The sequence below is a fragment of the Pipistrellus kuhlii genome, unplaced genomic scaffold, assembly GCF_014108245.1.
Source record: "Pipistrellus kuhlii isolate mPipKuh1 unplaced genomic scaffold, mPipKuh1.p scaffold_m20_p_20, whole genome shotgun sequence".
Classification (NCBI taxonomy): Eukaryota; Metazoa; Chordata; class Mammalia; order Chiroptera; family Vespertilionidae; genus Pipistrellus; species Pipistrellus kuhlii.
This window is the reverse complement of record NW_023425516.1, coordinates 754,034-773,670: the sequence shown is the minus strand read 5'-3', so window position 1 is coordinate 773,670 and position 19,637 is coordinate 754,034. Positions and strand designations below refer to the sequence as shown.

Sequence of the window (19,637 nt, the reverse complement as noted above, 5' to 3'; positions counted from 1 at the left end):
CACAATTAGAAAACAAATTTTAAGACGTTAGGTACACCCAGTCATACTGATAATGACTAAATGTATATGACTAGGTGTATATACTCCAATTAAAAGGAAGAGACTGTTCAGACTGGATAAAAATGCAAGGTTCAAACATGCTGTCTATAAGAAGCCTAAGTGACCGTTAGACCAGTAGCTATGACCACACTGAACACCAGTGGGTAGACACTCAACACACAGGCATGGAAACAGAGAACAGACTGATGAGTCTCAGAGGGAAAGGTTAACTAAAGATCTTATATGCGTACTACAGGCCTAGTGCACAATGCCCTGCAGGGTCCCTTAGCCTGGCCTGTGGGAATTGGGCCAAAACCGACAGTCCGACATTCCCAAAAGGGGTCCCAGATTGTGAGGGCGCAGGCCACGCTAAGGGACCCCCCCGGTGCACAAATCCATGCACTGGGCCTCTAATAAAGATAGATGTTTTTTAAATTAGGGATATGTATATCATATGCATGTTCGATGTTTATAAATAGAAAAGGTACACACCAAACAATTAACAATAGTTACCCCTGGTGAGGAAGGAAGGAAGGACTTTCATTTCTGTGCCTTTGTCTTTCCTTCTTAAACTGAGCGTGTATCTTCGTTGACATAAAGACTTTAACAGACCTAACCGGTTTGGCTCAGTGAATCGAGCATCGGGCTGCGGACTCAAAGGTCCCAGGTTCAACTCCAGATCCCCAGTAGGGGGTGTGCAGGAGGCAGCTGACTGACGTTTCTCTCTCATCGATGTTTCTAACTCCCTCTCCCTCTCCCTTCTTCTCTGTAAAAACTCAGTAAAATATTTTCTTTTTAAAGACTTTAACACAAGTAAATAATATCAAATACAAAATGACATGTAAAGGTCTCTAGGAAAGCCCAGGCCAGTTTGGCTCAGCAGACAGAGCACGGGCCTCAGGAATGAAGGGTCCCAGCTTCAATTCCGGTCCAGGGCACATGCCCAGGTTGCGGGCTCCATTCCCACTGAAGGGCGTGCAGGAGACAGCCGATCAGTGATTCTCTCTCATCATTGATTTCTATCTCTTTTCCCCGCTCTCTCTGAAATCAATAAAAATATTTCTAGCAAAGAAAAACAAGGCTTGAGGCTACAGTATGGCAGATGTGCAGTCCTAGAAATGAGGAAAACTAGGATCCCAGATATTCACCAAAAAGGGCAAGAATTCACCAAAAAAGGTCAAACTCACAGCCAAATATTTTTGAGGCCCAGCCAATATAACAGTATGTAAGAAACATCTTAATAAAAATTTTCTAACTTAATTTTTCAACATCCTGTTATACATAATTATTAGTATTAATAATGAACATTTGCTAATGACTGATTACTATAATCATGTTGCATTCATTTCCCTTACATGGCTTACGAGCAAGCACACGATTTCTCTCCACTGATGCTAGCAGCGAATATTTTAGCAGCCAATGGCCATGTCACTAGTCTTGTACTGACTTGTTTGGTGTGTGCAACAGGAAATATTTTGCTTTCAGAAAATATAGGTTTAATTGTGCTACACTTATTAATTTGTGCAGTTATTCAGTGTCTGGTAAGTTAATGTTCAAGAAAAAAATATTAATTTTTATTAAAATGTTCTATTATTTTATGTTAACGATGACTCATTTATTTCAGCCCTTTGTATTCACACGTCTCTAGTGAAATAAACCCACGTTTCTATGAAAATTGAAGCTTCTGTTTTTCTGCGGCCCACATCAAGGTAAACCTTGTTTATCTGGCCCGTGTCAGCCTTTGAGACATGCTGGGCTAGAAAGAAAAGCACAGGCCTGCTCTGCTACTACGTGTCCTGGGCAAGTGCTTTCTCCTCAGCGGGCTTTAGTCTGTCCATCTGTAAAATGGGTGAGTAGAAACTCCTAAGTGATTTACAAATGTTTTTCTATTTCTTATTTTCAGATTTTTGTTGTTGTTATTAATCCTCACCCGAGGATATTTTTGCCATTGATTTTTAGAGAGAGTGGAAGAGAGGAGGGAGGAGGAGAAGGAGCGAGAGCAAGAGAAACATCAATGTGAGAGACACACTTTGATTGGTTGCCTCCTGTACACACCGCAACTTGGGTCAAACCTGCAACCCAGGTATGTGCCCTTGACCGAGAATCGAACCCACAACCATTTGGTGCTTGGGCCAACGCTCTGACCACTGAGCAATGTGGGCCAGGATTATTTTCATGTTTTTTAAAACCCACAAAACCCCTTTGGCAATTGTCATCTTCAGTGGAAACCCAATACGTAAACAGATAAAGAGTGAGCAGCGCTGTCGGTGATGGTTGGACACCCCCACCTGACCCACGGGAGAGACGACACCCTAACGCTCCTCCGAGCTCTAGAAGCGGAGGGGCCTCAGAGAGCCCGAACCAGACCAGAGCCACAGAGGGAGTGTTGACTGATCACCCCCGACAGGGTATTCGGAGGAAAAGCTCTAGCAGGAGCAGGGAGCAGAGGAAGGGCAGAGCTGGGTGAAGCCCAAGCCAGCGCCACCACAGGAGCGACTACCAGCGAGGCCATCGGCACCAGCGGCCAGGCACCACGGCCCCGGGGCAGACGGCTATGACAGCCCAGCCCCACCGCTCCGGAGGCCAGGCAGGTAGCAGCTGTCCCCGGCCAGCGCCCTGCTGTCGGGAGCACAAACAGGATGTTTGGGAGCGGATTACCAGAAGTGACCACAGGAAGCCGTGACCCCACCTCCAGGTAGCGCTCCTCCCCTGCGGGTTTCGGTGTGGCTCCCCGCAGCAGGCACAAGACCTCCCGTGCCAGCCCCCAAAGAGGGGGATGGGCAGGAACTCACGGGAGGGTCAGGACACAGCAGAAGAGGCATCGAAGGCAATGAGGCCACCAGCCATCCGGGCAGCCAGGGCGCAGCCACGCGCGAGCCGGGGGGTCCCGGCCGGCTGCTCGCCGAGGCACAGCACAGCCTCCCGGCCCGCAGCCACTCCTCACACCCGCCTCAAGGAGCCCCCGCTCCCTGTCCTGGAGCTCCCAGCGAGGAGAAAGCGCCGCAGAGGGAAATGGCAGATACAGAGGAAACCAACGGCTGGCCATGGGTCACACCCATTTCCACCGAAGGAAGAGGAACAGTCCTGGAAACAGAGCAAGAAAAAGCCTGGCCAGGACTCTCAAAGCCACACAAACCCCACAACGGGGCCAGCGCTGGCCCAACAGATGAACTGCTGCCTGGCCAGTATGGCTCAGTGGTTGAGCACCGAACTATGAACCATGAGGAAACAGCTACATTCCCAGTCGGAGCATGTGCCACGGCTGCAGGCTTGGTTCCTGGTGGGGGGCATGCAGGAGGCAGCTGATCAATGATACTCTCTCATCATTGATGTTTCTCTCTCTCCCTCCCTCTCCCTCCCCCTTCCTCTCTGGAGTCAATAAAAATATATTAAAAAACAAAAACAGGTTGACTGCCCCTTGAAGGTACAGAGGTGGCAGAGCAGGACATCCCTGGACGGGCTTCTAGCTAATGGCTGTGCCCACCCAACTGACAAAAGCCACAGTTCACCGTCTAGAAAACCATCCCTCCCTTTTCAGCTGCTGCTCGGAGCCCTGCTGGCCCGGCCACCTGCGAGCCGCACACGTCACGGAGCGGCCTGCCCGGCCTCGGGACCCCCGGCGGCCTGAGGCTCTGGCGGAAGCCGGTGCTGCACTGGAAGCGGGTCCCGGAGTGGCTTCTGCGGCAGCTCTGCTGTTAGTATTAGGTGAGCGACTACCATAAGCCACGCCACCAAACCGCCTCCTCCCCCAGCCACTTCCTCCCCTAAGCCACCAAAGAGGCTCAGGGGAAATGACCGACTAATAGGCCCGGCCCTGGGTACCACCACACCACCTGCAGATCAGAGACCCTACGCTCCCCCACCGGCCACAAAGGGTCCCAAGTCACATTCGGAAGTAACCAAGGTCAGATTCCTTCCCTGGGCCCAGCCAACCAGGTTCATAGGCATGAAATGCCCACCACCAAGGCCACAGCCAACGTAAGTAGCGGGTTCGGGAAGTGGAGAGTGACAGAGAAGGCCAAACCCCCACAGCAATCCCCAGATTAGCCCAAGGATGAACAATGATAGCCGTTACCCTTGGCTGAGCACAGAAATGCACCCGTTTCACAGATCCGGGGACTGAGTCTCAGGTGTAAGGTGATCCGTGGGGTCACAGCCAGCAGGGGACGGCGCCGGGGCCACAGCCAGGGGTCACAGTCCGGGCACCGAGCTGCCTGCCCACCACCTGGCAGCAGAGGGTTTCTCGCGCAGACTGCCCGGTGGAGGAAGTGGTTGGCTGGAGGTTAGGCATCACAGCTCATACCCATTTCATCATCGACCATCCAACACTCATTAAGCAACTGCAGGGAGAACCGAGCTGCACCTGGCGGTCAGACCCCTGGGAGGCTTACCGGGCTGGGCAGAGACGAAAGGAAAGAAGCCTGACTTATAAAATCTGGGGAGTTTTTCCAAAGTGGGAGGGCCCAGAGGTTGCAGGTTTTGACCGGAAAAAGTCATCTGCAGAAGGAGGGTGAGGGGGGGTGGACCGGGCAGAGGCTGTTGTCTGCAACGTGGACAGAAACCCAGACTGCAGGCGAGGTAAGCCCGGAGCAGTCAGAATTCAAATCTAACTCGGAGGATGCAGTGCAAAAAATCCTCAGACTCTGCAATTGCATGTTTGCTGTAAATACAGGGCGGAAAGAGCCTTCTTGGAACCTCCCAAACCAGGGCCAGGTGGGAATGCGCTCCGGGGAGCGGGGCCCTGGGCAGGCGACAGAGCCACTGCGAGGCTGGGACCCGCAGGTCCTCCAAGTGGTGCCAGGAAGACAGGCGACTGGTGGAGCCAAGTTTGACTTTTCAAAAGAAACGACATGTGGATTGGGTAGGTGTGAGCTCCTAATGCTTTACATGTTGATGAGTAACTTGGAATATATTTTAAAGTATATTTTTATTGATTTCAGAGGGAAAGGGAGAGGAAGGAAGGGAGAGAGAGAGAAGCATCAATGATGAGAAAGAATTATTGATCGGCTGCCTCCTGCACACCCCTCACTATGGATGGAGCCTGCAAGTGCCCTGTCTGGGCATCGAACCCTGACTTCCTGGTTCATAGGAGCCTCACCGGCCTGACAACTGGAATATTTTTAAATACCATGAAGGCAAGCAACATGGTCTGCAGGCCAAACCCAACCTGAGATTTCCCATCTCTGCGTACAGGTGTCAGTGTGAAGAACCAACAGAGGATGGGCTGGACTTACAGCCCTAAGATCAAGTTCTCGCAATGTTATCTGTTGCGACAGTGGGTGTGTCCACTCCTCTCAGTCCCCGGGGTTTCAGTTTTCCTTCCTCATCTGCAAAACGGGAAAAACTGTGAGCTGCCCCGAAGGATTGTTGTCACAATCATATAAAAAATGACAAAGCAGCCCTAGCTGATTTGGCTCAGCCGTTAGGGGCATCGGCCCACAGACGGAAGGGTCTGGGGTTCGATTCCCAATGAAGGGCACATATCTCAGCTGCAGGCTAGATCCCCGGCAGGGGTCAGGGTCAGGGCACATGTGGGAGCAACTAATGGACGTAACATCGATGTTTCTCTGCCCCCTCTCCTCCTCCCTTCCTCCTCCTCCCTTCCACTGTCTTTAAAAATCAATGGAGAGCAAGCTGGTTTGAATCACTGGATACAGCATTGGCCTGCGGACTGAAGAGTCCTGGGTTCGATTCAAGTCAAGGGCACATGCCCCGATTGCAGGTTCATTCCCCAGTGGGGGGAGTGCAGAAGGCAGTCGATCAATGGTTCTTTCTCATCATTGATGTTTCTATCTTTCTCTTCCTCTTCCTTCCTCCCTGAAATCAATAAAAACATATTAAAAAGAAAAAATAAAATAAAATATCCTCGGGTGAGGATTTAAAATAATAATAATAATAATAATAATAATAATAATAATTAACAAAAGTCACCAGGCATCTGAAGGAAAAGACAAAGCGTGTGAAAATGTGGCCTAACCCAGAAGAGCCTGGGATTGCCACGGGCCAAGGAAGAGCAGGACAGGACAGAGGCGGACAATAGAGAGGCCGCGAGGAGAGAGTGAGAGGAAATGAGTTGGTCTTTGCCGCGCGCAGGCCGGAAGAATCTGGACAATGGCATCCACGTCAAGGGTGGAAATATAAATTTAGGAGTCGCCAACACTCAGTGAGAGAAGAGGTCACCCAAGTAGATAAACTGACCCAAGTATTTGGGAGAGAAACAGGAGACAAGCAAAAGCTCTGGGAAAACACAAAAGAAGCGGATCTTCAGGAACAGAAGGGGATTTGTGGTCACGAAAGCGTGGGGGGGTGTGCCTAGCAAAAGAAAAGAATGGCCCAGGCTGAGTTAAACACGGAAGAGGATGCCCTGGCCGGTTTGGCTCAGTGGATAGAGCATTGGCCTGCTGACTGAAGGGTCCCAGGTTCGATTCCGGTCAAGGGCAAATGCCCAGATTGTGGGCTCAGTCCCCAGTATGGGTCGTGCAGGAGCAACTGATCAATGATTCTCTCACATCATGGATGTTTCTATCTCTCTATACCTCTCCCTTCCTTTCTGAAATCAATTAAAAAAAAATTTTTTTTTAAACCACAAACGCAGAAAAGGAGCCCTGTACTGGTTGCTCAGTGGTTAGAGTGTTGGCCTTTGGACCAAAAGGTCATGGGTTCGATTCCCACACAAGGGCACATATCTGGGTTGTGGGTTCACTCCCGTTGTCCCCTGTCAGGGCGCATGCCAGAGACAACTAGTCAAAGTGTCTCTCTCACATTGATGTTTCTCTCTCTCCTCTCTCTTCCTCCCTCCCTTTCCACTCTCTAAACATCAATGGCAAAAATATCCTTGGATGAAGATTACAAAACAAAAACAAAAACACACAAACCCGAAAAGAAGTAAACGGAAGAAGTTAGGGAGAACAGAAAGGTAAAAACACCGGAAGAAAAGGGGTGAAGGCCCGGCCGCTTGTGAGTCAGGGGTTGAGCCCCGACCTATGAACCAGGAGGTCATGGTTCAGTTCCTGGTCAGGGCACAGGCCCAGGTTTCCAGCTCGATCCCCGAGTGTGGGGTGTGCAGGAGGCAGCCAATTGATGATTCTTTCTCATCACTGATGTTTCCATCTCACGGGAGATACGGAGTGGGAGCACTGGGGTTATAACAGGTGCTGAGGTGGAGAAGACTGGGAGGAGGAGATGGGTGAAGAGAGCCGAGGGAAGGCCTGTCTGCTGTTGAGATACCTCCACAGCCTCATTGGCCCTCACCGCGTGGGGCCTCCCAGTCAAGAAAGGCAGGGTTTGGGCCCATTTCACAGCCTGCTTTCAACAGGTGTTTTTTGTTTTTTTTAATTGTTGTAAGAGGCAGCCCTAGCCAGTATGGCCCAGTGGATAGAGCGTCAGCCTGCGGAACAAAGGGTCTCGGGTTCGATTCTGGTCAAGGACAAGTACCTAGATTGCAGGCCCCTCCGGGGCTCGTGCAGGAGGCCACCAATCGACGTGTCACATCGATGTTTCTCTCTGTCTCCCCCTCCCACTTTCCCCAAAAGTCAATGGAAAAATATCCTCGGGTGGAGATGAACAACAACAAAAAAAGACGTGGACTTGGGGCCAGAGGAGATGGAGACGCCTGAGGGTCCCTGAGACAGGAGAGGGGCTCCCGGAGGCTCCTCCCGCCTCGCTCTCGCTCGCCCCAAACAGCTGGAAATGTGTGACCCGCTCCCCCCACACGAAAACAGAGCAGAACATGGCTGCTCCTGCCAAGTGAGTTCTGAATAAGCTGCATTCCATTTCATTAAAACAATTACCTGAGTCCCAGCCAAGAATTACATAAAGCTTCCTCCCGGCACCACCCCTCCCCCAGGAACCCACAGGCAGCTTTTCCAACAGGCAGCGAGGCCTGACACCCACTCCGAAGTCACACAGGACGATCCCATGACCCCGCACGGCCAGCCTCTGCGTCCTGGCGCGCGGACGGACAGTGTGGCTCGGAGACCTGGGTGAGGCCCTCCCGTGCTGAGCCGGGACCCCGTGGCCAAGGGGCCACTGGCGTCGGAATCAGCTATTTCTCAGACGGGAGACCAACGGCCGGCTTTGCGTCAGCACAAAAGACAAGAGGGACCTCCGAGAGGGGATCCAGGAGGGGAGCCTCCAGAGGGGGAGGCGGAGGCCGATTTCAGCCGTAAGGAGAGCCGGGGCCGCTCCGGCCCTGCCGCCCGCCCGCAGGCCCGGTGCTCCCTGGGCCACAGATAAGAGCTCATGACGTGGACTGAATGGCATCTCATCCGCTCCCCCGGCTCCAGCTGCCCAGAGGCGGTTCTCTGCCTTCGGAAAGCTTCCTCCTGCAACCCACCGGCCACCCCTGCCCGCCCGGCTCACCACGCCGCGGGAGCCCGGGGTCCGCCTCCAACCCCGGGGGCCCTCTGGCTTTCTGAGCGCAGGTCACGGTGGCTGCGGCTCCCGTCTGCAGCCGGGCCCACGTGGCTCCTTCTCTGCCCACCCACTCTTCCCACCACCTGGCAGTCACAGGAGGCCCAGGCTCACTCACGTCAATCACAGGCAGACACTTAAGGGCACCCCTGGACCACTATGGCTTTTTCCAACTTTTTACCATGGAAATATCTAAACATGCAGAGCAGTGAAAGACGTTACAATGAGTACACATATACCTTCTACCTACATTCAATTATTAACATTTTGCCATTTTGTATAAAAAAATATGTGCACCTCCCATATACAACACACACACACACACCCCTACTTTTGTTACTATATTCTTTAAAACTAAGTTGCAGACATATGACTTACTCCCGAACAGTTCAGTGTGCACCTAATAACAATGTTCTCCCATAAAACCACAATCCCACAATCACACAAGAAATGAGCATTAAGAGGCCGTCTTTAAGGGAAAAATTGGCCACCAGGGCTCTGCCGAGTCTGGCCAACCACACACGCTGCCTGCCCGTGGCCCATCCAGGGCCTCCCTGGAGGGGCCGCCCTGAGCCCGCGGGTTGGGCAATCAGTCCGGGAGCTGGAAGGCGTATCCGGACGCAGACACATGCTTGAGGCCAGCGAGCCTCCCAACGAGACCACAACTGGAAAGCCCAAGTGGCTGGAGCTGGGAGCTCCGGGCCCATCCCAGGTGAGGAGATGACCTTGGCTGCCCCTTTCCACCAGCTGTTTGTCAGATTTTCTGGGAAAACTCGCTTCCTAATTCCTTCTCTCACTCTCTTCCTCCCACAAGACATCTTCAGTTCTCCACCTGAAAAGGTGTCAACAACGTCCTCCTCCCATGGAGGCTCCCCAGGCGGCCGGGAACTAGGACAGGAGCGTGTCTGCAGGAGGAGGGCACAGAGAAGGAACAGAGGGACCTCGAGGCAGCGCCAGGCCCTCTGCACATCTGTGCAATATGCTCCCGGTCTGTCTGGAAGGGAACGGGTGACGGGACTGGGCAAGGTGAGAAGTGGAGCCCCCACAGAGGCGGAGCTATTGCTACCGGTGCCCAGCGTCCCATCCTGAGTCCCTAAGAAAGAACAAAGGAGGGGGAAGCAGCCACGGAGAAGAGGAAAGGACGGATGAGGGAGAGGAACAGAGAATGGAAAGCCAGCAAACCAACAGGCTGTCAGGATCGGGTCCAGGATCGTGAACTGAAGGGTAAAGACTGGTTCCCGGCTCACTCTGCGCTCAAGCCCCAGCCTGGCACTGGCTGTTCCAGAACGTGGCCGTGGGCTATGTGGCCCTCTGTAAGGTGGGTGGCAGCAGTAACGGAACCTGCACCTCGTGTGGCCCTCAGGAGTCACAAAGCAATGTGTGCCAGGCGCCCAGCTCAGCGCCCGCACGTGGCACATGCTCAGTGACCGTTAGGGTGAGAGTTCCGCAGACGCCGTAAAGTGTCCTGCCGAGGTCTGTTATCATTAGCGAAGGCCAGGAGGCCACAGCCCAGGGAAGGGCTGGGGTGAGAGTGACGCTGGGAGGAAGTTCTTTCAACAGCCTCCAGCTGGAGGACCACACGCCTCAGGCATAAATGGAGGCAGAGGGCTGCTCAGCCATCAGCGGTGACTCTGGCCTTCCATCAGCCCCTCAGTGAAGGGCCAACCAGCCTCCCCAGTGCATGGGCATCGCCGGAAGCTGGAAGGAAGACCTCAAACCCGCAGTGGGAGGGGGGCTATGGCCACCAGAAGCCCCAGCCTCTCCACACTGAGCCGTGGCTGTCCAGGCAACAGACCCCTGAGCACAATAGAAAGGGCACCTGCTCAGAACCAGACACCAGGTTAGAAGCCCAGCTCTGCCCCTCCCCCGCACACAGCCCAAGAGAAGCCCAGGCGCTGACTCAGAGCCCCCTGCCCGGACACATGGCTCCGGGCGCCTCTGCACAGCCAGCAGCTGGGTGCCCTGACCCCGGCCCAACAGAGGCACCACAGACGGGCCAGCCCCACATCCAGACTTTCCATGGAAACAGGGAGGCTCCACAGCCCCAAATGCCCCAGGCAATCTCCCCTCCCCCCCAGTACCCCTCCAAGGACAATGAGGCACTGTTTTCCAGAGGGTCAAGACTGCTGAGAAGCTGCAGGAAGACATGTCCAGATTCCAGAGGCAACTGGGCATTGCCAACAGCTGGCTGCTCCGGGAGAGGGGCAGGCCAAGCCATGGGGCCTCTGCCACAGAGGCATGTCCCGGGGTGGCCTCCAGCAGAACTTTTAAACGTAACTAGTGCCACTCAGCTGGCCCCGGTCAGTCACAGATCACACCTATGGCCTTACTGGCATCAGAATGACCAGATTACCCAGCCCTCAGTGGTTGAGAGTCAGGAGGTCGAGATTTGATTCCCGTAGAGGGGTATACAGGAGGAAGCTGATCGACGATTCTCTCTCATCATTGATGCCTCTCTCTCTCTCTCCCTTCCTCTCTGAGAAAATAAATAAAATAAGATAAAATGGCCAGATCCAGAACTGGATCAGTCCAGGCTCCAATCCCCGCCCCCCCAGAGGACTTCCCCAGAGCTGGGTTTCCACGTATGCACGCACAGATAACACCCACCTCCGGAAAGGCCGAGAGGAACCTCAGAGGCCGAGCCCGTGCCTGTCTCCACCGAGCAGGAGTGATCCTTAGTGACCGCAACTGTGGTCACACCCCCTCCCTCCCACATGGGGAAAGCAAGGAGTCAGGTCAGACAGCGCAATCAGAGGCTCCGAGCTCTCAGCGCTGGGGAACTCTGTCCAGGAAACGCCGGCCAGAGAACAGGGCAACTCCCGGCCAAACCAGCATCTAAGCAGTAATGAGGAAAGCCACCGGCAGCCACCGCACCGCACAGCGAGGGCACTCACAGGGAAAGCTGTGTTTATGTTTTCCTGCCCGAAGAGCGATAAATTGGTAACTTATTAAATAGCACATGGCCAGTCCGTCACCACAGCTATGGGGAGGGGAGAGTGCCCCAGTTTAAGACCAAAAGCAAAGTCCCAGCCCAGACCCCTGCCCCTAAGCCACGTCACAGGACAGACCCCAAGCTCTCCCCGTTCGGGGTGGGGGCGGCCAGGAGGCTCACAGCTGAGGGCAGGCTCAGGAGGAAAATAACAGCGAGGCCTGGTCCCCCGGCTGCCCGAACTAAGGAAACAGCTGACGGGCAGGGCTGAGCAGTCAGCCAGACAGCTGACAGCCAGAGCCCAGAGGCAAATTCCTCTCCCCTCCTGCTCGCCCTGGGCGGCCCCTGGGAGCTTAGGCCAAGGAAGCTGGGCAGCCAGGATCCAAACTGGGAGCTGGGGTGGACAGCAGAAGCTACAGGTGGCAGCCATCACCCCGCCACGACCTCCCTCCCCCACACTCACCCCCCTAGGGAGGACAGAGCTGCAGGTCTGGGCGCTGGGGCTGGGCTCTCGTCCTGGCTCTGTCCATCTGTCCCTCCAGCGGCTGTGCAGCCTTGGGCAAGTGGCTCCACCTCTCTTAGTTCCCTCAATTAGAGAAAGGCAGGGAGTGGTGACAGAGGGGCCCTGGGGCTCTGTGCAAAAGGCTGCTGGGAGGGCAGGACAGCTGAGGCCGGGAGGACTCCACGCACAGCACGTTTAAACCCTTCCCCTGGCCGGGCACCCTTTCCTCTCCGAGACCACCCCGCGTCGGGCCTCCATGGAGGACTCAGGAGACAGGGGCTGCGGACTTTGACCGCAGACTCTCCAAGGCGGACTCCGTCCTCGAAACAGCGGGGAAGAGCAGAAGCAGAGCCACATCAGCACGTTAGGACTCTGACTGCTCCCGTCCCGGGGAAAGCCTGGTCAGAAAAATATCCCCAGCCTCCTCTAAAGCTTCCTTACTTTTATGTGAAAAAAAATACCTGCCTGGAGGCCATGCCAACCTTGTGTGTGGGGAAAATGGGTGCCAAGTCTGACCCAAGGGCAGAACTATGCTTGGCAGCCAGCACCCGCTGCTCAACAGGCAGGACTGGACACCATCCCCAGCGCCGGGATGGGGGGGGGGGGGGGTGACCCCAAAGGAAGCTGCCAGGAAGTAGTAAGGTCCCGGTCCTCCTCCCTGTGCCCTTGAAGTCCCGTGCCTGCACACAGCCAGTCTTGGTGCCCTGTGCACTGGGGGCCGTCACTTAGGGGGGATGAATCTGCTCCTCCCAGCCTGGGACAGAGGAAGCAGCAATGGCCATACAAGGCACCCATAGTCCAGAGCGGGAAGACAAGGCCCCTACAGAGAGAAACTTTCCCCTCGGCACCTCCCGGCCCAGAGGCCCTCCAGCCTCTGCGTGAAGGGGAGGGAGCGGGAAGCCTCCCACCCCGGGGTGCTCCCACTCCGGGCATTCCTGGAGCCCTGGCACCAGCCCCTTGGGCCGAGTGTCTGCTTCCAGGAGACACTTTCTCCCGCTTCACAGGAGTGAGGAGAGGAGCGCGGGAGCTCCATTAACAGGAGAACAGTGCGACTCTGTCCGGCGCCCTGTCCTCCTTTCCCGTGTGGCTCCCAGCAGGTTTGCGGCCAGGCGGCGGGACCCTGCCAGCCGGGACAGGTTCAAAGCTGGCCACGCCTGGAGGCCCACTTCCCCCCTTTCCCTGGCCTCTCACGCCGACTCAGTCTCCCCAGTTTACCCTTCCAGGATGAGGCTGGTGTCTGATATGCCGGTAAAGGGGCCGGCTGGGACCCACAGGAGTGCCCGGCCCATGAGACGGGGTGGCCAGACCTGAAGTGGGGGTCAGGGGGACGCATGGGAAACTTGTCTTTGTGGGGGGAGGCTCATCTCTAACTTGGGGGTCTGACATGAAAGGGCTGGGCTGGGAGAGGCTGCCCCGGAAGGGGGAGCAGTCCTGGGGTGGGGAGCACGCCCCGGAACGGAGGGACCGGCTTGTGGGGTCCGGCAGCTGTCCCCCGAGTTGGGCGGTGGGTCTGGGCGGTGGGGGTGGGGGAGCAGTCTGTGAGGCGGGGGTCCCCTCGCTGGGGAGACGGTCTGACCCCGGCAGGGAGGGTCCTGCCCCTGGAGCGGCCGGTCGGGGCGGATTCCTGAGGCGCAGGCTGGCCTCTGGGGCCGGGCCGGGAGGTGCGGGTGGGTCCCCGAGGGCCGGGCCGGGAGGTGGGGTCGTCCCCGAGGCGGGGGTGGCGGCTGTGAGGCCGGCGAGGCGCGGGCCGGCCTGGTCGGGGCTCAGGCCCGGCCCGGGATCCCCGCCCGCGGAGCGCCGGCCGGCAGGGACCCGCGGGGATCGGCCACCGGGGTGGGATCCCGGGGCCGCCGCTCGCTCGCGCCCGCCCGCCCGCCCCGGGCCGCGCGCCCTCCGCCGCCTCCGCCCCGACCCCGCTCACTCACCCAGGTCGTCCATGGCGGGGCCGCGAGCGCCGGGAACCGGCCGGACGTCCCGCTCGCTGCTGTCCGGGGCCGCCGCTCTCCGCCCGCAACTTTTCCGCCGGAGCCTCGGCCGGAACGGAACGCGCCGCCGCCGCCGCGCGCGCCCGCGCCCGGCCGTCCCCGCGGACACGCGCGCCCCGCCCCCGCGCGCCCCTGGCCCCGCCCCGAGCACCCCGGCCCCGCCCCCTCCGGGACCGCGGCGCGCGCCTCGCCGGATGGTGGGCGGCGCTGGGCGGGGCGGCGGCGCCCCCTCGCGGCCCAGGCGGCAGGTGGGTGGTGCCCAGGCCTTCGGGCCCTCCTGTCCGACTTTCTGTCTGTCTCCAAGTCACATGCCCCTCGCCTGTCTTGCTATCTCAGTCTGATCTGTGTCTGTCCGTCCACCAGACACTCATCGCACGCCTGTCCGGGAGAGTCAGGTTGGTCTGTCTTTCTCCCCGTAGGTCCCCTCCCAGGGAGCCCTAAACCCGCACCAGGCAAGGGAGCGGGGCCTTCGGAGGACCCTTCCTGGGGCTGCCCTCTGGGCCCCTGACATGTAACCGGAAGCCCAGCCTGTGGGGCAGACTCAGTACCTCCCAGGTTCTGTATCTCAGTCTCCCACATGTCCCCTCTCCCAGAGGGAGACTTCTGAATCTGCGTGGAGCAGGAGGGACCCCACCTTAGACACGAAAAGAAAAACTACAAAGAGGTTTCACCCAGGGCCGGGCACAGTGTCTGGAACACCCCACTGCCACCCCAGAGGGCTCTCTCCCACAGACTCAGAAATCAAGTAATAATAACAACTACCATTTACTAAGTGACAGATACTACATGGCTATTATCTAAATTAATTCTCATAAAGGTGGTTATTACTACCAGCCCTTCCCCACATTTTGGCACTGAGCAACTGGGGCTTGCACCACCAGAGGGTGCAAGCGGGGTGGGCACCATCAGTGGGTGCGAACCAAAGCTGCCGGCCCCGATCACCCCTCAGGAGCAGGGGGAGGTGGAGAAGCCCTCAGGGGCGATCAGGGCTGGCAGCTGCCGCTTGCACCTGCTGATGGCACCAGGTGGGACCACAGTGCAGGCAGCAAAAAATTTTCAGTAACCACCAGAGGTTCGCCCGATGATGAGGGTGACTGGCATCCTGCCTTGGTCTGGCGCCCCTGCTCACCTGCTCCACCATCCCACTGCGCGCACCCCCTGGTGGTCAACACATGTCATAGCAACCAGTTGTTCAGTTGTTCCGCCATTTGATCTATTTGCATATTAGAGTTTTATAGAGAGAGAGACTAGAGGCCTGGTGCACGAAATTCGTGCATGGGGGCAGGGGGGCGGGTGTCCCTCCGCCCAGCCTGCATCCTCTCCAATCTGGGACCCCTCGAGGGATGTCCAACTGCCCAGGCAATCGGACATCCCTCTCACTATCCAGGACTACTGGCTCCCAACTGCTTGCCTGCCTGCCTTCCTGATTGCCCCAAACCGCTTCTGCCTCCCAGCCTGATCACCCCCTAACTACTCCCATGCCAGCTTGATTAATGTCTAACTGCTCCCCTACCGGCCTGTTTGCCCCCAACTTCCCTCCTCTGCCGTCCTGATCATCCCTAACTGCCTTCCCCTGCAGGGTTGATCACCTCCAACTGCCCTTCTTTGCAGGCCTAGTGCCTCCCAACTGCCTTCCCCTGCTGGCCATCTTGTGGTGGCCATCTTGTGTCCACATAGGGACAGGATCTTTGACCACATGGGGGCAGCCATCTTGTGTGTTGGAGTGATGGTCAATCTGCATATTACTCTTTTATTAGATAGGATACTCTGCAGCCCTAGCCAGTTTGGCTCAGTGGATAGACCATCAGCCTTGCAGACTGAAGGGTCCAGGGTTCCATCCCGGTCAAGGGCACATACCTCAGTTGCAGGCTCCTCCCCAGCCCAAGCCCTAGTCAAGGCTCATGCAGGAGGCAACCAATCCATGTGTTTCTCTCACATTATGTTTCTCTCTGTCTTTCCCTCTCCTTCCCACCCTCTAAAAATCACTGGAAAAATATCCTCAGGTGAGGATTTAAATATATAGTCTGCAAACACAGCTTCCAGCTCTTCTTCCCCCAGGAATCCAGCCCCCAAGGCCCTCTGTGTCAGGCCAGCCCTCCAGGAAGTAGATGCTGAGAGAGTTGCCTGTGAATGAGAAAAGGGAAGAAGCACGACAGGGTAACGAGAGACTCAGATCTGACAAATCCAGGCCAACACAACCGGGAGCTCCAGAAAACTTCATGAGAGGAGTCCCCATCGTGCAGTGTCCAGGCCCCACTTCCCACCATGTCCACCATGGGCTGGGGTGCCAGAGCAGGTGGTCTGTGTCTGGAAACTGCCATTCGTCCCGCTGGATAACAAGCTCTTTTTGGAAGGCAGAACCAAGAGGTTCACCTCTGGAGCTCCACATCCACTTACATTAAGATTCAAGAGCCCAGCCCTAGCCACTTTAGCTCAGTGGAGAGAGGGTCGGCCTGCAGACTAAAGGGTCCCAGGTTCCATTCAGTCAAGGGCATATGTCTGGGTTGCGGGCTTGATCCCCAGTAGGGAGCGTGCAGGAGGCAGCTGATCAATGAGTCACTCTCATCATTGATGTTTCTATCGCTCTCTCCCTCTCCCTTCCTCTCTGAAATCAATAAAATATATATCTATTTTTAAAAGTGTTGAATACACAGATCCACTTAGGTTCAAGTCCCAACTATGCCCCTTGCTGGTGGTAAATTTCAGGCGGTTACTCTCTATGCTTCAGTTTCCTCCTCTATGGAAAAAAGATTAATAAAAGCCACCTCTTGCCAAAACCGATTTGACTCAGTGGATAGAGCGTCGGCCTTTGGACTGAAGGGTCCCGAGTTCGATTCCAGTCAGGGGCATGTGCCTTGATTGTGGGTGCATCACTGGTGGAGGGTGTGCGGGGGGGCAGCTGATTGATGTTTCTAACTCTCTGTCCTCTCTTCCTCTCTGTAAAAAATCAATGAAATATATATATATATATTTTTTTAAAAGCCACCTCTCACATAGCAGTAAAGGAGATGCTATGCATTTAGGACTTAGGATAATCCTTGTCACTAATAAGCATTCTTGACTCATTGCTATTCACTAAAAACAAAACACAAATTACATATGTAGTAGCCACATTTATTTTTTAAAATATATTTTTATTGATTTAAGAGAGGATGGTATAGGGAGAAAGAGATAGAAATATTAATGACTGAGAGAGAATCATCAATCAGCTGCCTCCTGCATGCGTCACACTCGGGATCCGGTCTGCAACCCAGGCATCTGCCCTTGACCAGAATGGAACCAGGGACCCTTCAGTCCACAGGCCGACACTCTGTCCACTGAGCCAAACCGGCTAGGGATGTAGTAGCCACATTTTAAAAAGGGAAAAAGAAACAGGAAAGATTAATGTTCATATATTTTATCTAATTCAATATATCCTAAATAGTATCATTTGTACTTGTAACCAATATTTTTTTAAAAATCAATGAGGCCACACACTTTTTTTTTTTTTTTTTTTTTTGTACCAGGTCTTTGAAATTTGGTGTGTGTTGGACACTTATAGCACTTTCCAGTTTGACTAGCCACATTCCAAGTGTGAATTAGCCACATGTGGCTAGTGGTTACCACACTGGACAGTTTTAAATATTATCTGGCATCATTGTTTTGGGGGATTTCAACCTAAAAGCTATTTCCTCAGAAAATCATTTCCTAACCTGCTAAGCTAGTGGTCGGCAAACTCATAAGTCAACAGAGTCAAATATCAACAGTACGACGATTGAAATTTCTTTTGAGAGCCAAATTTTTTTATAATATATATATTATATATATATAATATATATTATATATATATGATTTTTTTTTTAGAGAGGAAGGGAGAGGAAGAGATAGAAACATTAATTATGAGAATCATTGATTGGCTGCCTCCTACAGGCCTCCTACTGGGGATTGAGCCCAAAACCTGGGCACCCAGACCCTTCAGTCCGCAGGCCAACGGTCTATCCACTGAGCCAAACCAGCTAGGGCATTCTTCTACTAGACTGTAGACTTCAGAAAGGCAAAGGCCATATCTGTCTTATTCACTGTTCTACCCCAGTGCCTGGCATAGGACACAGCACATAGCAGCTGCTCAATAAAAATATGCTATGTGAATCACATTTATTAAGTACTACCTAATGAATTAAGGTTAGGGCTGCATTAATTGATGCTGGAAAGAAAGAGGGGATTAAGAAAAGAAAAAGGATTTAGAGTCGGGACTGGTTTGGCTCAGTGGATAGAGCGTCGGACTGCTGACTGGGGGGTCCCGGGTTCGATTCCGATCAAAGGCATGTACCTTGGTTGCGGGCACATCCCCAGTGGGGGGTGTGCAAGAGGCAGCTGATCGATGATTCTCTCTCATCGATGTTTCTAATTCTCTATCCCTCTCTTTTCCTCTCTGTGAAAAATCAATAAAATATATATTAAAAAAAAGAAAAGAAAAGAAAAAGGATTTAGAGTAATAAATCCCAGATCTTAGAATATAGATATAGAAATGTTCTTTACAAAAACAACAATTGGTCCTTGTAGAAAGATAATTAGAAAGGAGAGAAAAAGAAGATAAACTCAGAGATAAAAGTCCACAATCCAAAAACCTGAATGCTCAGTTGTACAGTCTTTTAGACCATGGTGTTGCACACATACACACACATATAAGTATCTATATCACATATACAAAATGTTTAAATGTGCATTTTTATATTTATGTACACTGCTTTGAAAACTGTTATTTTTCTCTTTTTTTATTGTCTAAAGTTTTACATATGTCTTCTTTTTCCCCAAATTGACCTCTCCCCCTTTCCCCCCAGCCATTCCCACCCCGGGCAAGCCCCCACCCCCCCAGTGTCTATGTCCACTGGTTATGCTAATGTGCAGGCATACAAGTCCTTGGGTTGCTCTGTAACCACCCCCACTTCCCCTGCCATTTGTCTCTAGATCTATTTGAAAACTGTTCTTTTTCACTTAACACTACCTTGTAAGCTACTTTTCATGGCATTCAATATTTTCCTAAAATATGATTTTGGGGGGCAAAATAGGGTTCCATCGTATTAATGTTCCAGTAGTTACCAGTTCCCTGGTTACATTTAGTTATTTCCAAGATTTCACAGTAACCAGCAATGCTGATAAGAACAGTGTGGTAGTTAAATCTTGGGGCACAGCCTTCATTATTTCCTGAAGATCAATTCCTAGAAGCGGAAGTGCTGTCAGAGGTTGAGGGCGCTGCTGTCAGGCCTTTCGCTGGGTGCCCACACAGCACTCCATAACAACTGTGTCAGATAAATATACACTGACATTTCCCGCACACTGACTCTCACACAATACCTCAGGGCAGTGGTCGGCAAACTCATTAGCTCACAGAGCCAAATATCAACAGCACAACGACTGAAATTTCTTTGGAGAGCCAAATTTTTTAAACTTAAACTTCTTCTAACACCACTTCTTCAAATTAGACTCGCCCAGGCCGTGGTGTTTTGTGGAAGAGCCAACACTCAAGGGGCCAAAGAGCCAGCCACATGTGGCTCGAGAGCCGCAGTTGGCCAGACAGGGCCTTAGGGTGACCCCCACAAAGAATTACCCCATTGCCCATTCGGCATGGCTCAGTGGTTGACATAAAACAGTTCTAAGAAAAATAAAATGGAACAGTGTGTGTAACGTGTGTCTTTGTGGAGAAAAACGGGAAACAATTTGTTTGAAATGCTTACACATGGTGGAGCATCTCTGGTAGAATAAATACACTCTAGTGTCATCTGGCAAGGGG

At 53.8% G+C, this 19,637-nt stretch overlaps 1 protein-coding gene across 1 annotated transcript in view; it reads right to left on the bottom strand.

Annotated features, from left to right (window-relative positions):
- The window catches only part of PXN (paxillin), a 40,426-nt gene extending 26,451 nt beyond the window's left edge, over positions 1-13,975 (bottom strand). Inside the window, exon 1 of the mRNA XM_036449167.2 lies at positions 13,808-13,975. Within this exon, the coding sequence (XP_036305060.1) occupies positions 13,808-13,820 (13 nt within the window). The 5' untranslated portion in view covers positions 13,821-13,975. The remainder of the gene's footprint in view (positions 1-13,807) is intronic.
- Positions 13,976-19,637: the final 5,662 nt, after the last annotated feature.